The sequence below is a fragment of the Apodemus sylvaticus genome, chromosome 2, assembly GCF_947179515.1.
Source record: "Apodemus sylvaticus chromosome 2, mApoSyl1.1, whole genome shotgun sequence".
In the NCBI taxonomy this organism is placed as follows: domain Eukaryota; kingdom Metazoa; phylum Chordata; class Mammalia; order Rodentia; family Muridae; genus Apodemus; species Apodemus sylvaticus.
The window spans coordinates 54905471-54926332 of NC_067473.1; the positions used below are offsets into that span (position 1 = coordinate 54905471).

General features: G+C 37.5%; 1 protein-coding gene across 3 annotated transcripts in view; it reads right to left on the bottom strand.

Moving 5' to 3' along the window:
- The window catches only part of Copg2 (COPI coat complex subunit gamma 2), a 125355-nt gene that overhangs the window by 104059 nt on the left and 434 nt on the right, over positions 1-20862 (bottom strand). For all 3 annotated transcript variants that reach the window (XM_052173391.1, XM_052173392.1, XM_052173393.1), the window contains exons 2-5: positions 20049-20101; positions 19369-19449; positions 15209-15280; positions 10611-10690 (exon numbers count right to left, since the gene is read on the bottom strand). In XM_052173391.1, the coding sequence (XP_052029351.1) occupies positions 10611-10690; positions 15209-15280; positions 19369-19449; positions 20049-20101 (286 nt within the window). The remainder of the gene's footprint in view (positions 1-10610; positions 10691-15208; positions 15281-19368; positions 19450-20048; positions 20102-20862) is intronic.

The following is a 20862-nucleotide window of genomic DNA, read 5'->3' on the forward strand; positions in this document are numbered from 1 at the left end:
GTTGTTTTAAGTGGGAAACAATTAAGAAGTCCTGGTATAGCGGGGCCATACATACACCATTTCCAGCTTTCTGAGGAAGTTCCTCTTCTATTCTTCCCTGGTGGCTGTACTCAGCTGCACTCTCTATCAAGGGTATGAAAGGGTTCCTTCCTCTGCATCTTTACCATCCTTTATTCTCATTTAATTGTTTGATAATGGCCATTCTGACTGCTTCTGATGCACTTCTGACTTTTACTATCCTGATGCCTGAAGATACTGAGCAGTTCTTCACATATTTATTGGCCATTTGGACTTCTTTTGACAAAAGTCTTTTCTTATCATTTGCCCTTCTTTGGTTGGATTTGTTTTTGTTTTTGTTTTTTTTTCAATGCTATGTTTTCTGATATTTCTATGTTTTAGACATTAATTGCTGACAGAGTTACCTGAAAAGCTTTTCTCCTACTCTGTAGACAGTCTCTTCACTCTATTGGTTCCTTGCTGTGAAGCTTATTGAATTTGACATAATCTCAACTCTTACTTGTTTTCTGGGCTACTAGTGTGCTATTTGGAAAATCATCACCCAGACCAATTTATTTTTTTTTTAGTAGTTTCAAAGTTTGGGATCTCATACTAAAATCTTTTATCTATTTTTAGTTTATTTCTATATAAAATAGGGCACCAGTTGTCAAAAAGGCTTTTCCCAAAGCAAGCCTTTAGGGTCTTTTCAAGAATCACTTAGACACAGATGGGTTATTCATGGGGCTTCTGTATGTCTACATCTGTGCTGTTATCATGCTGATGATCTTTACTACTGTGACTCTGTAACAGAGTCTGAAATCAACTACTGCACACATCACCAGTATTGCTCTCTTTGCTCAGTATGTTTTAGCTATCGTCTTAGTCACGGTTCTATTGCTGTGACACCATGACCAAGACAACTATTATCAAAGAAAGCATTTAACTGAGTGCTCACAGTTGCAGAGGTTACCCCATTATCATTATGGCAGCAATCATGGTGGCATACAGGCAGGTACTAAAGCAGTTGCCAAGAGCTACAACTTGATCTGTAAGCCAAGAGAGAGACTCTGGGCTTGGCATGAGCTTTTGAAAGCTCAAATGCCATCCCCACTGACACTTCAACAAGGCCACACCTCTTAATCCTATTAATCCTTTCAAATAGTGCCACTCTCTGGTGTCTAAGCATTCAAATATAAGAGCCTATGGGGGCCATGGAAGACTAAACAAGAAGTTGCTAATAATAATAGTAAGTGTTTTCTCCCTGCTTGTCATTCACCAGGAGCAGCCTTTCCAGCGGCATCTTTTTTCTCAGGGTTTTAGGTGTCTATAATTCCAATTACACACCATAGTACAGTTGTTCTATCACTGGAGCTGTCCTCATGAAAACACTAGGAGAGGAAAAAAGCAACACGAATTCTTCCTTGTGCTCTGCAATTTACAGGTCCTCCATGGCCCCTCTTCTTCAACCTGTGCTCAAGCCAGAGGCAGATATCTCTCTGGACCCCGTTTGATACAGTCCTAATTCAGCCTGCCCAGAGCACTAGGAACAGAACACATGAAGCTTGCTGCTGTTTTATTAGTCATTTATTAAGTAATACTTTCTCTCCCCAACTACTTGCTGTTTTGTATTTTTTGGAGGCCTCAGAAGTTTCTTTTGTATTTTTACTGAAGCTTTTTGTTGTGCTGCTGTGAAAGATAGACTACAGTGCCCTTACTTCATCTTAGCTAGAATTAAAAGCCCCTAGCCTTCATTTCTATTCACTGCTGTTCATTAGGCTTTGGAAAGGATGTTTATGATGTGGTATCATTTTAACACCTCTCTTCAAGAGCCTCCACAATTTCATTTGAAAGGGGAATAAATGTTAATCTAAACAATTAGGCTTACAAACAAGGTAGAACAAAACAAAGGGAAGCAGACATAGAAAGGTTTCTCACCACCCATTAAATCACCTCTTTACCCTCCCACCATATGACTTTCCCCAAACAGAGAGGAAGATCAATAACCCTGAGAATTTCAGGATAATAGCCCTTACTTAAACAGATGATATTGTTTACCTTCTGCAACATGCCTATGCAGAATTTCTATAAATAGAAGATACTGTTCCAGTTTTAACAAACAGTACAAGCAACATAAAATATGACTCTTGTTCTCAAGATTCTAATGGTGTAGAGGTCAGAAAAAATACTTAAACAAGTGTGTGTTAAACGACACATTAAATACTAGAACATACCTACAAAACAGTTCTTTAAGAACTGCTGAAATTGCTTAACTGTCAAGAAGAATAGGGAAATCAATACACAAAATACTAAGTGTCTGAACTATTCAGGGAAGGAAACAAGGCAACTGTAGGCAGGAAAAGGAACATGTAAAAGTATACATGATATCAAATAGCATTAGGAGTTTGGCCAACAGAACTGCACTGACTTGAACTCCCAGGATTCAAGTGTTCCCCTGACCACAGGCAGATGAGTAAGCACTTCTGAGGTACAAACTGGAGCAGAGATGGGAGGAAATTTAGGACTATAAAGTTTCTCAGACCTAAAGATGGTAGAACTTCAAATACCAGCTGGAAATTCATTTTTTTAATTTGAAATGAAAATGTTGGTGAAGATCTCTGAAAGCAGCATTTTACCACAGAAAAGACACTTCTCAAACTAGTTACAAGGACAACTGAGACATTCACCCAAACTGGCTCAGGTTTGAATGTTCTTCATCAAGTACATGGGAAGACTTAGCTTTCCTAAAACTATTTTCATCTCCCAACCAAAATTCATACATTAACAATTCAAAATTTTTGCATAATTACAAACTCTACAATAAATCACAATTTATGAACTACTTATTTATGGCATTATAAATAAGTAGTTGTAAATAAACTAGAGATGTTAACTTACCACAAACTGATACCCACCCTTTCTTACTTCTCTTTCCTCATTGCTGTAATTAAATGCTTCATAGATACCAACAGGATTTATTTTAGCTCATGGTTTCAGAGGATTCTGCCCACAGTGGTGGACAGGATATAGCAGAGCAGTTGAAGTCATGATGGCCACAAAGCAAAAAGAAGGAAAGTGACAGCATTCTGCTGACTTTCTCTCTTTTTCATTTAGTCTGGGCCTCCAGCCTGTAGGATGGTACCACCCACATTCTGGGTGGATATTCCTTCCTTATTTAAGCATCCCAGGAAGCAACTTCCCAGACATATCCAAGTTGTGTGTTACTAATCTTCAAGGTATTTCTAAATCTGCTCAGATCAGCAATGAAGATTTACCATCACCCCTGCCACACATATACTACTCCCTAAGGTTTAAATGAAGGATATTTTTTAGAACTCAACTCCCAAATCCTATACACTCTTCAGACATAGGCTTTCACATACAAAAATATCACCAGACACGGTCTATACGATCTACTTTAAGCCATTGACAAAATCTCTTTAAGTTATTCTTTAGCTGAGTTGTAACATAAATCAAAACAATCTGAGTGTTCACTTAGATGAGTTTTTGGCAAGTATGATAAGCATGTAAACACCATAAATAAACTATTGAATATCTGCACACCCACAGAAAGCTATTCATGCTCATTTTCATCAAACTCCATCCAAGCCACCAGACTTGCAGCTTCTACTAACACAAACTAGTTTAGACTGTCCTGGATATTTAAAAATGTAAAACCATTCTTTGTGGGGTTTTTTTTGGTTTGGTTTGGTTTGGGGTTTGTTGTTGTTGTTGTTGTTTGGTTTGGGGTTTGTTGTTGTTGTTGTTGTTGTTCCAACATGTAGTTTTAGAGGTTTATGTGTAATGTTGTCTGAATCACCAATTTGTTTCTTGGGATAGCTGTGCAGCACACCATTGCATGAGTAAATCATGCTGTTTATCCATTTTTCTATACACAAGCACTTGAATTATCTGTGATCCAGACCTATCACAAATAAATTTGCTACAAAATTCTTACACAATTTTGTATGGAGGCATATATTTTCATTTTCTGTAGATAAGTATCTAGAAATATTACTGGCCACAGAGTTATTACAAATTTAACTTTACAAGAAACTTTTTTCTAAAGGAATTACAGTTATACCAGAGTATATGAAATTTTCAATTGTCCTACATACGCTATACTAAAGTTTTGTTGTTATTGTTTTGTTTTTGTTTTTTTTGTATTGCCATAGTTTTAACTAGCCTATATATATATATATATATATATAGTTTATTAAGATTTTAGTTTGTATTTCCCTAAATTCCCTCAATTTCCCTGAAGTTCCATATACTTATTACTAATTCATATTTATGAAGTATCTGCCATCAGGTTTTCCTGCCCTTTAACACATTGTCTATGTGTACAGAATAGCTATCTACACTATTTGTTTTCTAGGATTACTGTAACAGATTACCACAATTAAAGGCATCACGGCACATACCTATTTTCTTATAGTTCTGTAGAATTAAAGTCCAACATAGCTCTCATTATGCCGTGACATCATGCCACAAAATCATTGTGCCATGAAAGCTGCATCTATTTTTCATCTGAAAAATACATTCACCCCATCCCAAGATATCTCCAGACTGTAGGAACAAGTATACAGTATCAATGTATTGCAATATCAAGTCAGTCTAAAATCTCATCTAAATTTCACTGATTCAAAAGTCTGAATCTTGTTATCAAATCATCAAATTAGATTTGAATGAGACTCTTGTCGTTCCTGATACAGCAATCCTACCCATCTCTGGACCTGTGACCAAAAAAAAAAAAAAGTAAGAATGTCACAGTATAACAAGTACAGATGTGTTTATTTAAAAATAGAGAAAATGGAAAGAAAAGAGTCACTGGTTCTGTGATGGTTAGTGCTAATTATCAACTTGTCAAAACCTAGAACTACCTGGAAGAAGGACCTTTGGATACATCTGTGGGGGATTAATTTGGACCTTCCCACTGTGGGTAGCACCATTCCATAAGCAGGAAATCCTGGGCTGTATAGAAGTTAAAAAAAAAAAGCAAGCTGAATACTGAGTGTGAATTTGTTCATTGTTGTTTCCTTCTCTACCTGTGGATGAAATGTCATCAGCTCCCTCAGGCTCCTGCTACTGTGACTCTTGTCCTATTGTACCGTAACCTTCAACTTTGAACTTTAAAAAGAAGTGACCAGCTCATTTAAATTCCTGTTGCTTTGATATCCTAGCAATAATGTTATTGTAAGCCAAATAAACCATTTGTCTTTTCAGGGTATTTTATTACAGTAATAGGAAAAGACACTAAGATAGGCCCTAAACAACTTTAAAATATAGCCAGGAAAAGTGCTTAAGTAGAAATCTAAATATTTCTCAGTGTCTCTCTTTAGATCTCACCATGCAGCCAGCCACTTCCACTTGATCATAAAGTACAGCTAACAGGCACTCAAACCTGAACAGGCCTTTTAGCCTATTTCCTACATGCTGAATTCAGAAGTGTCGAAAGCTTCTTTCACTTTGTCCTCTCTGTGTACCAAGAGACAAAGTCAAAGTCATAGTGTTTCTGCTGGCATAATACACTCAAGCATCTTGTGGGTCTACCATATAAGTACAAAGATTCACTGCTTTTAGACAGAGGCTCAACCACAGATCTGGCCTTGATAATCTCATCTCTATTTTTAGCTTCTGCTTAAGTGTTAGGGGAATCGTGAGCCTCATGGGTAGCCTCTTTAGTGCTCCAAATGAAGACTCTGACCTTTTGATCTAATTTTTCAGCACTGACGCCTTTCACTGTTTCTCAGTAGCACACTTTCATGACAGAGGCTCTCTTAGTATTAGCACACTATGCCCTTTAGACAGACAAAGAATTATCAAGTTCTAACTTTTTAGTGTTTTATTGTTATTGTTTCTTCAGGTTTGTGGTAGTTGTTTTTGAGACAGTATCTCATGTAGCCTACACTGGCATCAAACTTTCTATGTTGCCAAAAATGCCTCAAACTCCTGATTCTCCTGTCTTTACCTCCCAAATCCTACCTAAAGAGAACCAGTTCATTTTAAACAGGTCACTTCTCAACTTGCCTACTTTCAAATTTTACTAAACACATAAAAAGAAATCAGAATGCATCTACAATACTGCTTGGAAATCTCATCAGTTAAAATCTAAGTTCATTTATCATAAGCCATACTTCTCACATAATAACAGAACATAACTTGCTAAGCTTCCTGCCACTATAATAAAACCACTCTTAACATTTTCCAGCTTATTTATTTTCCAATGACTCCTCATTATCAGCATCTTTAATGCCTGTGTTTCCACTAACAATCTACTCATGGTGATTTTAGATACTCTTTAAGGTGATTTTCTTTTCTATCCTGCTCCTTTAACTTCTCAGTCTTACATAGTGATTGGAATCCATGTTTCCACTAACAGTCTGGGGCAGTGGTTCTCAGCCTTCCTAATGCTGCAACCCTTTATACTGCGATCCCATCATGCTGTGATGACTCCTCCAATCATAACATTATTTTTGTTGCTGTTTTATAACTGTAATTTTGCTTCTGTTATGAATTATAACTATCTGTGCTTTCCAATGGTCTCAGATGACCCCCAAATGGGCCATGACCCACAATTTGAGAACCACTGATCTTGAGTTTTCCTAACCTATCTTCAAACTTCCAAAACTACTTTTGGATTTTCTGTTATAATAGTAACTCATATATTCAAGTACCTAATGTACTTTTTCCACTCTACTATTGCTATAATAAAATAGAGGGGTAGAGTAGCATTCATTTTATGTTGTACTTAGTTTATAGTTAATTAATTGATGTCCAAAACAGGTCTTACTGGGCTGAAATCAAGATGTTTGAGGCCTGTTATTCTTAATGCTATAGGAGCTAATGGGTTCTAAAGGTCCAGATGCTGGAAGCTTAGTACCTAGAACAGCAATATGGAGGTGGTAGAGAGTGTAGCAGGTGGGGCCCAGTAAAAGGTACTTAAGTCAATGGGGACATGCCCCCAAAAGTGTTTATTAAAAGTTCTTTGAGGACATGGCTATTTCTGTGAAATCAAGTTGTTATAAAATAACAACAAAACCCAGAAATACTAGCTCACTAAATCCCTCTGATTTCTTATCTTACCACCTGATCTTATATACATTCCTCCCATTATGATGCTGGATTATATTATAGTCCACAGAGCCCTCAGCACAGGCCAAAGAGATGGAGCTACTCAAGTATTGTAATCTGAATAAGAAATGTCCTCCATCGATTCATGTATGTGTTTGAACACTTGGTCCCTCACTGGTGGTACTATTTAAGAAAGTTATGGAACCTTTAGGAGGTGAAGCCTTGCCAAAGGAAGTGGGTCACTGGGAGCAGCAGCCCTTGAGGCCTTATGGGCCAGCCCATTTCCTTTTTACTTTCAGCTTCTTGAATGTGGATGAAATGTAATCAGTCAGACCCCAGCTCCTGCTACCACGCCTTCCCTGTCTGCAGTCAGACCTCCCCACCAAGACAGATTATAACTATCTGAAACTGTGCGCCAAAACAAACATCTCTCCATTAAGCTGCTTTTGTCAGGGTATTTTATCATAGCCACAGAACAAAGATACCAATCTGGAACTTTTACCTACAAATGAACTAAACAAACCTCCCTACTTTTTAAAGAACCTGGTCCCAGGCATTGTTTTAGCAACAGAAAGTGATGACAGGATGAATTCATTTCCTCATTAGGCCCAACTTCAGAGGTCACCTGTGCTCTGTGAATAAACACCTCTTTATTTTCAAATCTTTAACAACATCTCTGACTTTGCTTGCATAAAATATCTCTTGACTGACACTCTTCTGTCTCCCACTTGGATTTTTATAAAGACATGTTTTAATTATTATCCCCCCCCTCTCTCTCTCTGTGTGTGTGTGTGTGTGTGTGTGTGTGTGTGTGTGTGTGAATGGCATGAGGATACCAGAAAAGGGTGCTGGATCTCTTAGAGCTAGAGTTACAGATGACTGTAAGCTACCCAATGTTGGTGCTGGAAACCAAACCTGGATTATCTAGGAGAACAACAAGTACTCTTTACTGCTGAGCCATCTCTCTCTAGCCCTCTACTCATTTTTAAGAATGCTTAACCTTTTGAAAGACTACATGAATAAACCAGAATACTACTATCAGCTTTAACCGCCCTTTACGATAGAATATATCACATTCACAGGACATGGGCATCAGGGGACAATTATGCAGCCTACCATGCCTACAAAGCACTTAAAAGCACTAGAAATAAACTCTAATTATATCTAATAAGGCTCAGAGGGAAGTATTAACTACGGAAACAAACATCATTATTTGTCTTCAACTTCTCAAGAATTTATGGAATCAAAACATGTAACTAAAGACTTTCTATTTCTTGTTTGTGGCAGACTCCACTAGTTGGCCAATTCAACACTAATTTTCAATCCCTTGTCCCTTGCCTGCCCCTAGTACTTGGACTATAAAAGCTAAATACTTTCTGGCCTCCTAAGGATGGTCATATAATATAGATGTGCCAAATGAAATCTAAAAATTGCCTGAGGAAATGCTATTGCACTCCTGAGAAAAGACACAGATGGTACTGGTACCTCTTGGCCCCTTCCCAGTAGCACTCCTGCTTGAGCATGGGACACTGCCAATAACTCAAGCAGCTCTTTCGCAATGATGGAATACATCCAAAAAAATCCAAATGATACTAGCCCTGCCACTGTAAAACGGCTGCAGCAACACCAGCTAGGCTGTGCAGACTTATAGTACATGAGGGAAAATAAGTGTCCATCTTGTTTAAGTCAATGTTTATATATGCTTTTCTGATATTTCCAACTGAAAGCTATAATTGAGACTGTACTAAACATAACTAAACATAAACATCTTCCTTCAAAATGTAGTTTGTTTTATGAAAACTGTATTCAGTTAAATGGGCTATATGTAATCTCTTATATGGCAACTATTAAAGTGTAACTGGATGCATTTTACTATAAATTATATAGATGTCATTCTAAGATATCTAGAAATTATCAAACATTTAAACAAAATATTAGCCATAATTCTAAGCAGTCAAAGATAAACTACTATTAATATTAGTGTATTTGCCAACATATTCTTACATACATATACATAAAATAGATTTTAAAGTCAGACTATATAGAATATACAGATTGAATTCAACTTCCACTTAGCATTATATTTACTAAGGAATTTTTCATATCACTGAATATTTTTCAAAAATAATCCCAAGAGCTTGAAATATTTCCTATGTGACTATTACATTTCTAATTAAGTAATTTTAACAATGATAGATGTACAACAGATAAATAATTCAGAATATATTACTGAGGATGAAATTCATTAGTCATAAATGCAGCTTAAGTGCTTTCTAGGAAAAAAGTCAATTTTTTACCCTCTGTGTACCAGACATCAGCCCCTTGTAGGTATTTACTGCTACTTCTTTGCTTTTTTGATGGCCTGATGAGTAAATATACTATACTTCAATCTTAAATCTTTACTTATTTTGGTTATTAATGACAGTGACTATCTAAAGATATTTAGATCTTTAGAATGGTTATTTTGTGAACTAACCCTAAGTAAGTCTTTAAGGATAAAAGTTCTTTATATGTAAACTGATAATCTGTTGATTTTATTTGTTGTATTAACACCTTACTTCAGTAAACAGTTACTTTTTAGTTTTACTTATATTTATATTTATTTTTATGCACTTAAAAAATGTTTTTATGTCTGTGTGGTGCCATATGCCTTTAATCCCAGCATTTGGGGCATAGAAGCAGGTGGATCTCTGTGAGTTCAAGGCCGGCATGATTTACAAAGCAAGTTTCAGGACATCCAGGGCTATTATACAAAGAAACCCTGTCTCAAAAAAACAGGAAGAATTTTACTTTATGTATATGACTGTTTGCAGGGGGGGGGGGTGAGATGTGTAGGCCTAGTGTCCACAGAGGCCAGAAAAGGTGTTAGGTCCCTGATACCTACAGTCACACATGGTTAGGAACTACAATATGAGTGCTGGGAACTGAACCCAGGTTCTCCACAACAGCAGGAAGTACTCTGAACCATGGCAGCCATCTCTCCAGCCCCTATTTTTATAAACTTTAAAAAAATAATCCACACTACTAGGCAGTGATGGTGCGAGCTTTAATCTCAGCAATTGGGAGGCAGAAGCAGGCAGATTTCTGAGTTTGAGGCCAGCCTGCTCTACAGAGTGAGTTCCAGGACAGTCAGGGCTACACAGAGAAACCCTGTCTTGAAAAACTAAAACCAAAACCAACAACAACAACAACAACAACAACAACAACAAAAAACAACAACAAAAAAACCAACAAAACCTACAACCTTTATAACCTTTTCCAGCAAGTTTTTAAATGATGACAACTGTGTTTTAGAAAAGATTAGTTTAAAATATAACATTCTTGCAAATTTTTATTGGTAGTCAAAAAGAAAAATCAAATCAAGACAGTAACCAACATTACATATGACAACTGTGTTTTAGGAAAGAATGATTTAAGATATTAATCTTAAGATTAAGATAATTAATGATATTCTTATAAATTCTTATTGGTAGTCAACAAAAAGAGAACAAATATTCCATAATTAGTAAGTCTTTTGTCATTGACTCTGACTACTCACATACCTGCTTGTGACAATGATCACATCCTCAGAGATGGTGGCCATTTCCTTGATGGTAAGGTAGCACATTCTCCTTAATGTTTGCTGAAAGTGTATTGATAGATGGTAACAGATTATTGTAAGAAACCTTCTAAATTACTTTAAGTAAGACTAGCAAGTATATTAAGAGAGATATTCTTGGGCCAGCAAAATGGTTCGTTGGTAAAGGTGCTTTCCACCGAGTCTAATAGCCTGAGTTTACTCTCTGGAATGCAAATGGTGAAAACAGAGAGCCAACTCCCACAAGTTGTCTATAACACCCACATTAAAGACAAATAAGGGAAATATTCTTTAAAATGTCTACTTCTAAAAGAATCTATTAAAACTATATGGTTAAAAAATATTCAAAATACTATTTCTTAAACACAAATACTTGATAAAAGCATAAAAGCAAAGTCTTAAAAATTCAATTACTCAACTACAGAGATATAAATGTTTAAAGTGATGACTTGTCTCAGAAATATATTTTTAAGATTTTTTAACAAATGTGTATACAGAAATGTGTTAATTATGTTTTCCCGTTGTGGTGGTCTGAATGTAATTGGTCTGCATAGGCTCTTAAGGAGTAGCACTATTATGATGTTGCCTTCCTGCTGCCTGTGGATCAATATGTAGAACTGTCAGTCCCTTCTCCAGCATCAAACCTGCTTGCTGCCATGCTTCCTGCTATGCTGATAATGGACAAAACCTCTGAAACTATAAGTCAGCCCCAATTAAATGTTCTCCTTTATAAGAGTTGCTGTGGTCATGGTGTCTCTTTACAGCAATAGAAACCTTAACTAAGACTCTCCTCCAATTAGTGAATACCAATGTTTCTCCTAAAATGACTAGGTAGGTACTGGATAATCAGCTTCCATTTTAAGTTATCAAAATTTCCAGATGAACACCAGGATATAAAGCGAGATAGTAACAATGATAAAGGTTCCAGCCCAAACGCCTCAGCTGCATCTCTGATTCACTTGCAGAGCCCAGGTTCCTCTAGTCTGTCCAGCCTCTTTCCAATATCTTCAGTGTATTTTAAGTACAGAAACTCATATATATCAGACTCAGTTTCAGAATGTAAGCTATAGAGAACCTGCTTGACACCACCGAGCCAAATAAGAAAAGAAAAGAACAGAAAAAAATGTTTCTCAGTATGATTTAACATGAGGAAGGAAGGAAGGGAGGGAGGGAGGGAGGGAGGGAGGGAGGGAGGGAAGAAGAGAAAAGGGAAGAGAACATATATCAGAGAACGAAAAGTAGGAAGGAAAAAGTAGTGAAAGAATGAATGAAAAGAAAAAATGAATGAAAGAAAAAAGCTAAAAAAAGATATATTTCTCTATATACAAATATATATAAATGTATATTCCCTATATACAAATGTATATAAAATACATGTCTATGTTTACATATTCATATATATGGTAAGGGTATCTAAGAGTATCAAATTTCCCATAGGCAGGGAAAAGATAAAGATGAATATTAGATTTTGTTAAGTTCATGAAGCAATTTAGGATAACTGCTAGAAACTCTGAAAATATTATCTCAAATGTCACGAGTGTTCTTCATTTTGCTGCCTTTCTTTCTTCTTCAGCTCATTTCAGACCGTTTCTATCACTACCTTCAAGTACACTGATTTTCACACTCACTTTTCTCCTTTCTCTCTGGAATCCTCTCTAAATAATCAAACTTACTGGCTTTCCCAGCTCCCCCTGCCCCCTGATGCCTGCAGTCGGCCTCAGGGCCCATCTTGCTTGCTTCCTGCTTCAGATCGCACCCCTTGCATGCTGGACACACTGTCTGAAAGCTGCTCTTTTGTCTGGTTCTCTAGTATTTATGATAGCAGGGTAAACTCAGCCTTTTACATAGCAGGAAACAAAACAGAAATGTGTTCTTAACATCAAATGATGAGTAACTTATACAATAGGACTCTTCTTTTCCCACTGATGTCATAACTGACTCCTAACACTGCTGCAGCAGAGCTAAAACTAGCTCAACAACAGTCCTTTACAATTACTTGTCTGGTTTTACCAGCTCTGCAGTAAATTTCTGTAAGCATTGTGTTCTTCACTTATATACAGTTGTTACAGAAATCTATGTTTGTCTTCCTTAGGTTCTCTTCTCTTACTTTCTCACTCCCTTGTTTCACTTTTTCAATGGTCTCACTTGTGACACCGGTAGCCAAGAACAGCTTTAACCTTCTGATCCGCTTGCCTCTCCCTCCCAAGTGAGCACAGATTCACACCAACCTGACTAGTTTAGGAAGGCTGGACATTAAAACCCAGCACTTCATGCATGCAAGTCAAGCCCTCTGCCAACTAAGCAACATCCTCAGTTCAGTCCATTTTCCCCACATTACTTTGGAAGACAAAAATTAATAGGGAAAAACAGTCCATCAATCAAAAAGCTTGCTCCATGAAAATATTGATAAGGTATAAGCCTCTAGACAAAATTCTTAAGGAATACAGAATATATAATTTTAGCCATATCAGTACAGATATGGATATCAGTACAGATAAATATCAGTACAGATTCTACAGACATTATTAAAAAGGATTATGAACAATTCTATTTTCCATCCCTACACACACACACACACACACACACACACACACACACATACACACACACGTTTTGTGGCTCCTCATCAGGAAAATCTCTCATCCAGACAAGGAAACTATTCCTCACTGCCTTTTTAGCTACTGACACCACCTTCTTTCAGTGCACTTCCTGGTCTGAAAGGTTCTGCCCTTTATACCATATTACCTACCATCATTCATGATGACAGAGACTCATTGTAATGTCACAGCCTCTGTCAGTGATAGCCACCATGTGGCTCTGACAACCCTGCATATCCTGTCAGCACTTATAACCCATTAATTCTATAACCATTTGCTAACCCCATCTGGTCCAACACCAGGTACCTGACTGCAAAATCAGATCCACATATAACCTTGCTTGACTTTCTTAACAGCAAGTCTGTAGGCCCTACTCCAACAACTTGAAATGCCTACTTTTCTAGTCTAATTCCTAAAGGAAATGCCTAATCCCATAATACTCATAGTGGCTCTGTTTTTCTAATTGATTCCTGAATTGTTAGTATACAAAGTCATTAAAAGGAATCATGTCCTAAAGGCTAGGAATGTGAAACAGCTTCTCCTTCTGGACTGGGGGAATCTAAGTAGTCAATAGTATTAAATAGCATAAATATTTAAATTATCATTTGCCAAGATCTACAGAAGACAAAGTTTTGGGTAAATAAGCGACATTTTAATAAAAATTAGGTTGTTAAAACTTAAGATGTTAAAAGTAATTTGCTTAGGGGCCAACAAGATGGTCCAGCAGGTGAGCACTCACTACCAATATTAAAGGCTTGGGTTAAACACCAGGACCTTTCATGGTGAAAAGAGAGAACTGAGTCCTGCAAGTTGTCCCGACTGCCACAGAGGCACCACGGCATGGACATGCGCATCACACACATGCACATCACACACATGCACACGCAAATTTTTTTCTTAAAAGAAAATGATGGGATTAAGCAGGTTTAAATGGACAGCTGAAAGTCTAAGAAGGAGCTGGAGATCCTCTCTAACTACTGTATAACAGAAAGGGTTTGCCATGGTCATGAGGCCACAAAACCGGGAAAGCATATCCAGCAGGAAATTTAATTTAAAAAACAAATTCAAGTCCTACCCCTGGAGAACTAGACTGGCAAGGACTAGAATCTGAAAACTGAGGTGGGGACAGATGGGCAGATTCTGATGAAGGTACCTGAAACCCCAAATTCTGCCGAGAATCTTTTGTCAATAAAAGTAATCTTTGAGGGGATTGCTCTCCCTCTGCCTGAGCATATATTAAGGCCTTCCTTAATATATGGGGCCTGAAGAACTACTTCTAAAATCCTTCATTATCTAGACATATAGGCAGACTCAAATCTCAAAAAGTCATGGGAACTGGACATAAAATGTAGCCTGTGCTGATATACAATATATACATACATACATACATATATTTTATATATATAAATATACATGTTTCTTAGCTATATAAATTTATATATATATATATAAAATTTGGCAAATACATGCTTAAAAAAATATGTATCACAGAGTCCAACTCCTGTACGTTTCTGTATTAAACCTGGGCTGAGAAGAAACGTGCCACACTGAGAAGTCAGAAGGAAAGCAATAGCTAATGTACTTGAAGCAGTGAGATGACCGAGGGTAATGAGAGGCAGCTACAGAGACACTGACAGACTTGCTGAGCCCCAACTCCAAACCCAGCTCTTCTCAACGGCTAGCCCCACTGGCCAGCAAGCCAGGCCCACTAAAACCTTACTAAGAAACTGACAGATGTGGGCCTGTAGGTATGACCTTTTTTTCCATGACTTCAGAAACACTTTTATACTATATACTTTAATTCTTCCATGTTCACAAATTGCCTTAAAAGCATTGATAAGTTTTATAAAGATAATCGATTTTAAAATAATTTTAAACATTTTAATCAACCCTTTTTAATTTGGAACAGTCTACATTCCCTGAGGAAAGTAAATTGTTTCATCATAAAAGAATAAAAAGGACTTACATCATTAGATTGAAACAACCGAGTCATTGCAAAGAAGGCTTCTGTAGCTTCCAAAGTTCCGAAGTGTTCACCCTAAGTATAATTTAAAAGAATTTTTTAAACTAAAAAAATATAGATATTAAGAATTTCCTCTTTATTTCTCATTTGATTAAAAAATCATTTGAATTCAGGAGGAAGTCTCTTTATAAACATTCTGTCTCTTGGAAACTTTTCTGCTATAAATTTAGAAACCTACAGAAGAGAAAAAAAACCTCAGGGGTTTAGGCCATTTAGAGACTTGTTATTTAAAATAATTCAAAATAGCACACCACTCTTAGAAGTTCTGGAATTGTAGTGTCTACAATTTTAACAGAAACTGCTTATATTCCCTTTAAGGATATACCAGGAGGCAAAAACAGTAAGTAGAATTTCCAATTCTCATTGCATGATAAGGCCACATAGCCTACAAGCAGGGCTTGTATGCGTGCACTTCCACAGTCTAATGCCTGGCCCATGTCCAGTATAGGACAGGTGCATCATAGACAGACAACTGAAAAGGACTGCTTATGAGGAATTCAAGACTATATGGCAAAACTGGGTACAAAAGAGAAGGATCTAGATTCCCCTCATTTTTGTTTCAAGGGCTGCTATAGATCCCCAAACACTGACCCTAAACTCTTTAAACTCTTAGAAGTATGATTTGGATCTTACAATATTTAATGTGAATAACAGATTATTTAAAGACCTCATCAGCATGCAGTCCCCTTCAGAGGATTCTCCAGGAGCAGGACATTTCTCATTCAGTAACACTCCCAGCATGCTAATGCTGCTGATCTAGCAGTACACGACTTGAGAACTTACTAATTATCAAAACATTTGTAGTCATAAACTTCTTAAAATATTACCATTTTAACACTTACTTTTTCATTAAAGTAATCGTTTATAAAGTATTAGGCTTTCTTTTACATAAAATACAAGTAGTCTTACATCTATTTGCCATGAGTATTAGAATTTTGATTTTAAAAAAATAAAGTTGTAATTAACATGGCCTGGGACAAGGGAGGCACCAAAGAATCAATGGGGGTGACTTTAGCTGTAACACACAGCATTGGGGATATGGAACCTGAAGAGGCCAGCTCCTATAGCCAGACAGGAACCCCAGTGGAGCATCAGAGACACCAAACCACCCACAAAACTTTCAACCCCAAATTTATCCTGTCTAGAAGTAATGCAGGCATGGAGGAGGGAGCAGAGACTGAGGGAATGGCCAAAGAATAACGGGCCTAACTTGAGACCCATCCCATAGGCAAGCACCAATCCCTAGCACTATTAATGTTACTTCCAGACAGGAGCATATAGTGCTCTGAGAGGCTCCGCCCAGAAGCTGACTCTGACAGGTACAGACACCCACAGCCAAACTGTGGATGGAGCTTGGGAATTCTTTTTTTTTTCTAACTTTACTTATTTTATTTCCAAGCCCTGTAAAGATGTGTTTTCTCCCCCCGCTCCCCCTTTTTAAAAAATTGGGTATTTTCTTTATTTATATTTCAAATGTTTTCCCCTTTCCCCTTTGGAAGTCCCCTATCCCATGCCCTTTCCCCCTGCCTCTATGAGGGTGTTCCTCCCCCACTCCTGTTTTCCCACTCTGGCATTCTACACTGAGGCATTGAACACACTCAAGCCCAAGCGCCTCTCCTTGGAGTTTAGGAATTCTTACAGAAGAATACGAAGGATTGTGGGTCCAGAAGGGGATAGGAACTCCACAGAAAGACCAACAGAGTCAACTAACCTGGACCCTCTGGACTCTCAGAGTCTAAACCACCAACCACAGAGCATACAGGGGCTGGACCCAGGCCGCCCTGCTCATATATAGCAGGTGTGCAGCATGACCTCCATGTTAACTGGAGGTCCTGAACAACTGGAGCGGGGCTATCCCAAAAGCTGTGGCTTGTAAGTGGATGTGCTCTTCTAGCTGGGCTGCATTGTCTCACCTAAGTGGGAGAGGAAGTGCCTCGCCTCACAGAGACTTGAAGTGGGGGGGGAGGGGAGGATTCCCAGGGGACCTCCACAAAGGAGCAGGGGGGAGGGGAGGAGGAAGGATTGTGGGAGAGGTGACTGGGAGGGGGATGGTGAGCAGGGATGTAAAGTGATTAAGTAAAAACAAAAAATTAAAATTAAATTTTAAAAAATGCCTTAAGTTTAGGATGAAGGACAAAGTATAACAAGAGTTTACAACTATTAAAATCTGTGTCCAACTTGCTTATCAGTGAGAGACCTTTCTTACTGTGAAACTTAATAAATACCTAGAAGCCTGTGGGAGTCTTTATATAAGAACAATCTTAAACTAAAACTTTAGACTTACAATTCAGAACTTGTGGCTTTGTCAATTCCAGTAGAAATTTTGAAGTGTTTTGGACTTTTGTTTATTTTCTCTTCTCATAATGTTCTACCAAGGACCAGGGAAGGAGAGAAATGAATGCTCCCAAACCTTTCTGCTTGACCGAGTTTATGCTGTCTTTGGCAATCTCCTTCTCAAGATAATTGTCTCAACATTAGTTTCTCCAAGAAAGAGGTATTGGCCGACCCTGACTCTGACTACTTTGAGTCAACTTTCCCTACTGCAAATTCTAGTGGAATTAGCCACTCTGACACAATACAGAGCATACGCTGCAGAGTTAAGTCAACCAGTTTCGGCTAGATGTTCTTAACATGCCACCACAGTTATGCTGCTCAAGAACAGACATATCTTTTGTTTCTCAAGTTTCAATTTTCAAACAACAAAATTTTATTAAAACTCTAAATTAGGGATTTTAAAAATATAATTAAACTTTATTTATAAAACAACAAAACTTTAATTATAAAATAAAATGATAAAAAAAACTCCTCATGAGGTAAGGATGAGGCTCAGGGGATGAAGATGCTTGTCATCAAGCCTGAAGACTTGAATTCAATTCCCAGGTTTTACATGACAGAAAGAGAACTGACTGCCACACGCACCTGATGCAAGCACGCACAAAGGTAATAAGAAAATGTAGAGAAACTAAGTAATTTTTAAAATTTAAGTTGGTAAGTATAACACATTTAGCATAACATATAAATAATCCAGATCTACAATATATACATAGGTATGTATATAAATACCTATAGAGATACATATATTGTCTATGAAATAAAATTCTATTTTCTAAGGTTCTAAATGGTTTTAAGATTGTCTTTACGGTCTAAGGCAAAAGCAAATGGGAAAATTAATAGCAATAATAGGACACAGAATATTTAAAAAAAATTTTTTTGGTTTTGTCTGCTATAACTCCAGTGCCTAAAACAGTTAGTTCATAAGACACAGCAGGTATACAATAAAACTTGCTGAGTTACAAATGGAAAGTATTTCTGAATACAAACTATGTGCCTGGCACTATTATAATTGTTTATATCTACTATTTCATTTAACTATATAAAGCTTAAAAAAGTTGGTATTATAACCCTCATTTACATTATGAGGCACATAATGGTTAAATTACTTGTCCAGAATAATATTAACAGTACTAGTGTAATAATGATAATAATATAAAAACTGAATATTAAGACAAAAATTTTAACATTTCACTATTATGCCAAATAAATAAGCAAACAAAATCCTTGAAATCTATCTGACTTTACATTGTATTTTCAAAAGATCCCAAAATACATGTAACATACTGTTGGCCCAGCAGTTACGAGCACTTGTTACTCTACAGAGGATCCAACTATGATTCCCAGAACCCACGTGGTAGCTCCACGTAACTGCGTGTCTCAGGGGACCTGACGCCCTCTTTGGACCTCTATGGACACAGAGCATACAAGGAGTGCACATACAAACATGCAGGCAAGACAGTCATACACATAAAATAAATACACCTTTTTTAAAAAACTAAAAATACATACACATAACAAGTATGTTCTAAGCAGTATCTGTTGAATTCAAATCAACATACCTATTGAAATGTGCATGTTTAGCTGGTCTAATACCTCGTGAACTTAGAAAGGACTATAGCTTCAGTCCTTCTTAAAAAACTGTCACACATTATTGTTCTAAGTAAACATGATTTTCTTTTTTAAACAAGTCTGCGTTTCAGTAGGTTCTTCACTATAGGTTACATATTTCTATCCTAATATACAAATCTAAGGAAATCAGAAAAGTTTACCTGGTTGAGTAAGTAAAGAATCTTTGTCAAGATATGCAAGCATCTTCTTGGATTGATGGGCGTTTCGTTGAATATACGTGCCTACAGAAATATGTAAAATAGTACGCTGTATACGATGTATTTCCTATCACAGAGGCCACCAAATCATCTTTAGTAACATTAACAATATGTTAGTCCTATATCCAAGTAATGTCAGTTGTCTATGCTCTCAAGTATGGCGTACAATAAATTACCAGATATGACCTGCTTTTCTGGCTATACTTTATTCCTTTAGCTTGATAACTTCAACTTTAAAGACTTTACCAGTCTCTCTCTGCATATGAATACCACGAGCTTAATATCTGTAAGCTCGTTCAATAACCTTGCACTTACCACTCCTGACATGTCATTAAAATCCCCTAGCGCACCTCAGAGTCTGTTTCTGTACATTTCTATAGTTCCAGACTTCCTCTGCTCCACATCCTCTGCACTGTTACACTCCTTTGTTACTTTTAATATATAAATAAATGAATTTCTCCTTTTGACCAGCTGTGGGGGAAGACTGATTTTCAGACTGTCAGGTGGGTCTACTGTCCTTCACTGTTACTTTGGCTGGTACATTTGACTTTTGCACCTCATAGGTTCTTTGCCCATCATTCTCAAACAGAATCGATAAGGCACTCTACACATCCAAGCCATACCTCCTGCAAGACAGCACTCTTCTCCAAATGCTGGAAAGGATTGGAACCACTACCTATAGTATAAGAAAAAGAGAAGGTCTTCAGTAGCTGGCCTACAAAAACTTTTCTAAAGGAGGATATTGCATGCTTGGGAAATCTCACCTAAACAGAATGATCCCTTGGAAGTCACAAGGACAACCATTACTAATATGCAAATAGGTTGGATGAAGTAATTTTGATTCTGGTACAAATTCTGTCATTGCCATACTGAGAGATCTTGGACTTCTCCTGATATGGGAACCCTGTCCAAAATGAGCGCCTTCCTTCCCTGCTTCCCCCTCCCCCACCCCATGGATGTTAACAAATGTGTCGTTTCCACCACCACCAAGAGTAATGAGATGACAGGACACTATGGATTTCCCTAAAAGCAAGCCCTATTTTATGTGTTTCACACATTTACTGAAGCGGAAAGGAACAGTTTCGCAGAGAATCACAGATGTAAAGAGGCCATGCAGGATGAGGCCATGAAGGTCCACTAACCCAACCTTCCACCACACTTGTGAGAGCAGCTACCACTGAAGAGCTGAAGATTTTTTTTTTTTTTTTTGAAGAGGCTTGGCATCTTCCCCACTTGCACTGCACCACAGACAGGTATCAACACGCAAGTCACTTCTGGATGCCTGCGCATTCAATGAGCTGTGTCCCACCGGGCAGTCTTAACCCCTGGGAACAGGAGAATCAAGGCCCTTCAGAGTCCATAAACACGCAACCCTAGCCCGGTCGACCCCAGCCCCCAAAACAGGGGGTGCTCGCCCTGGGGCCTAAAACCCACCAG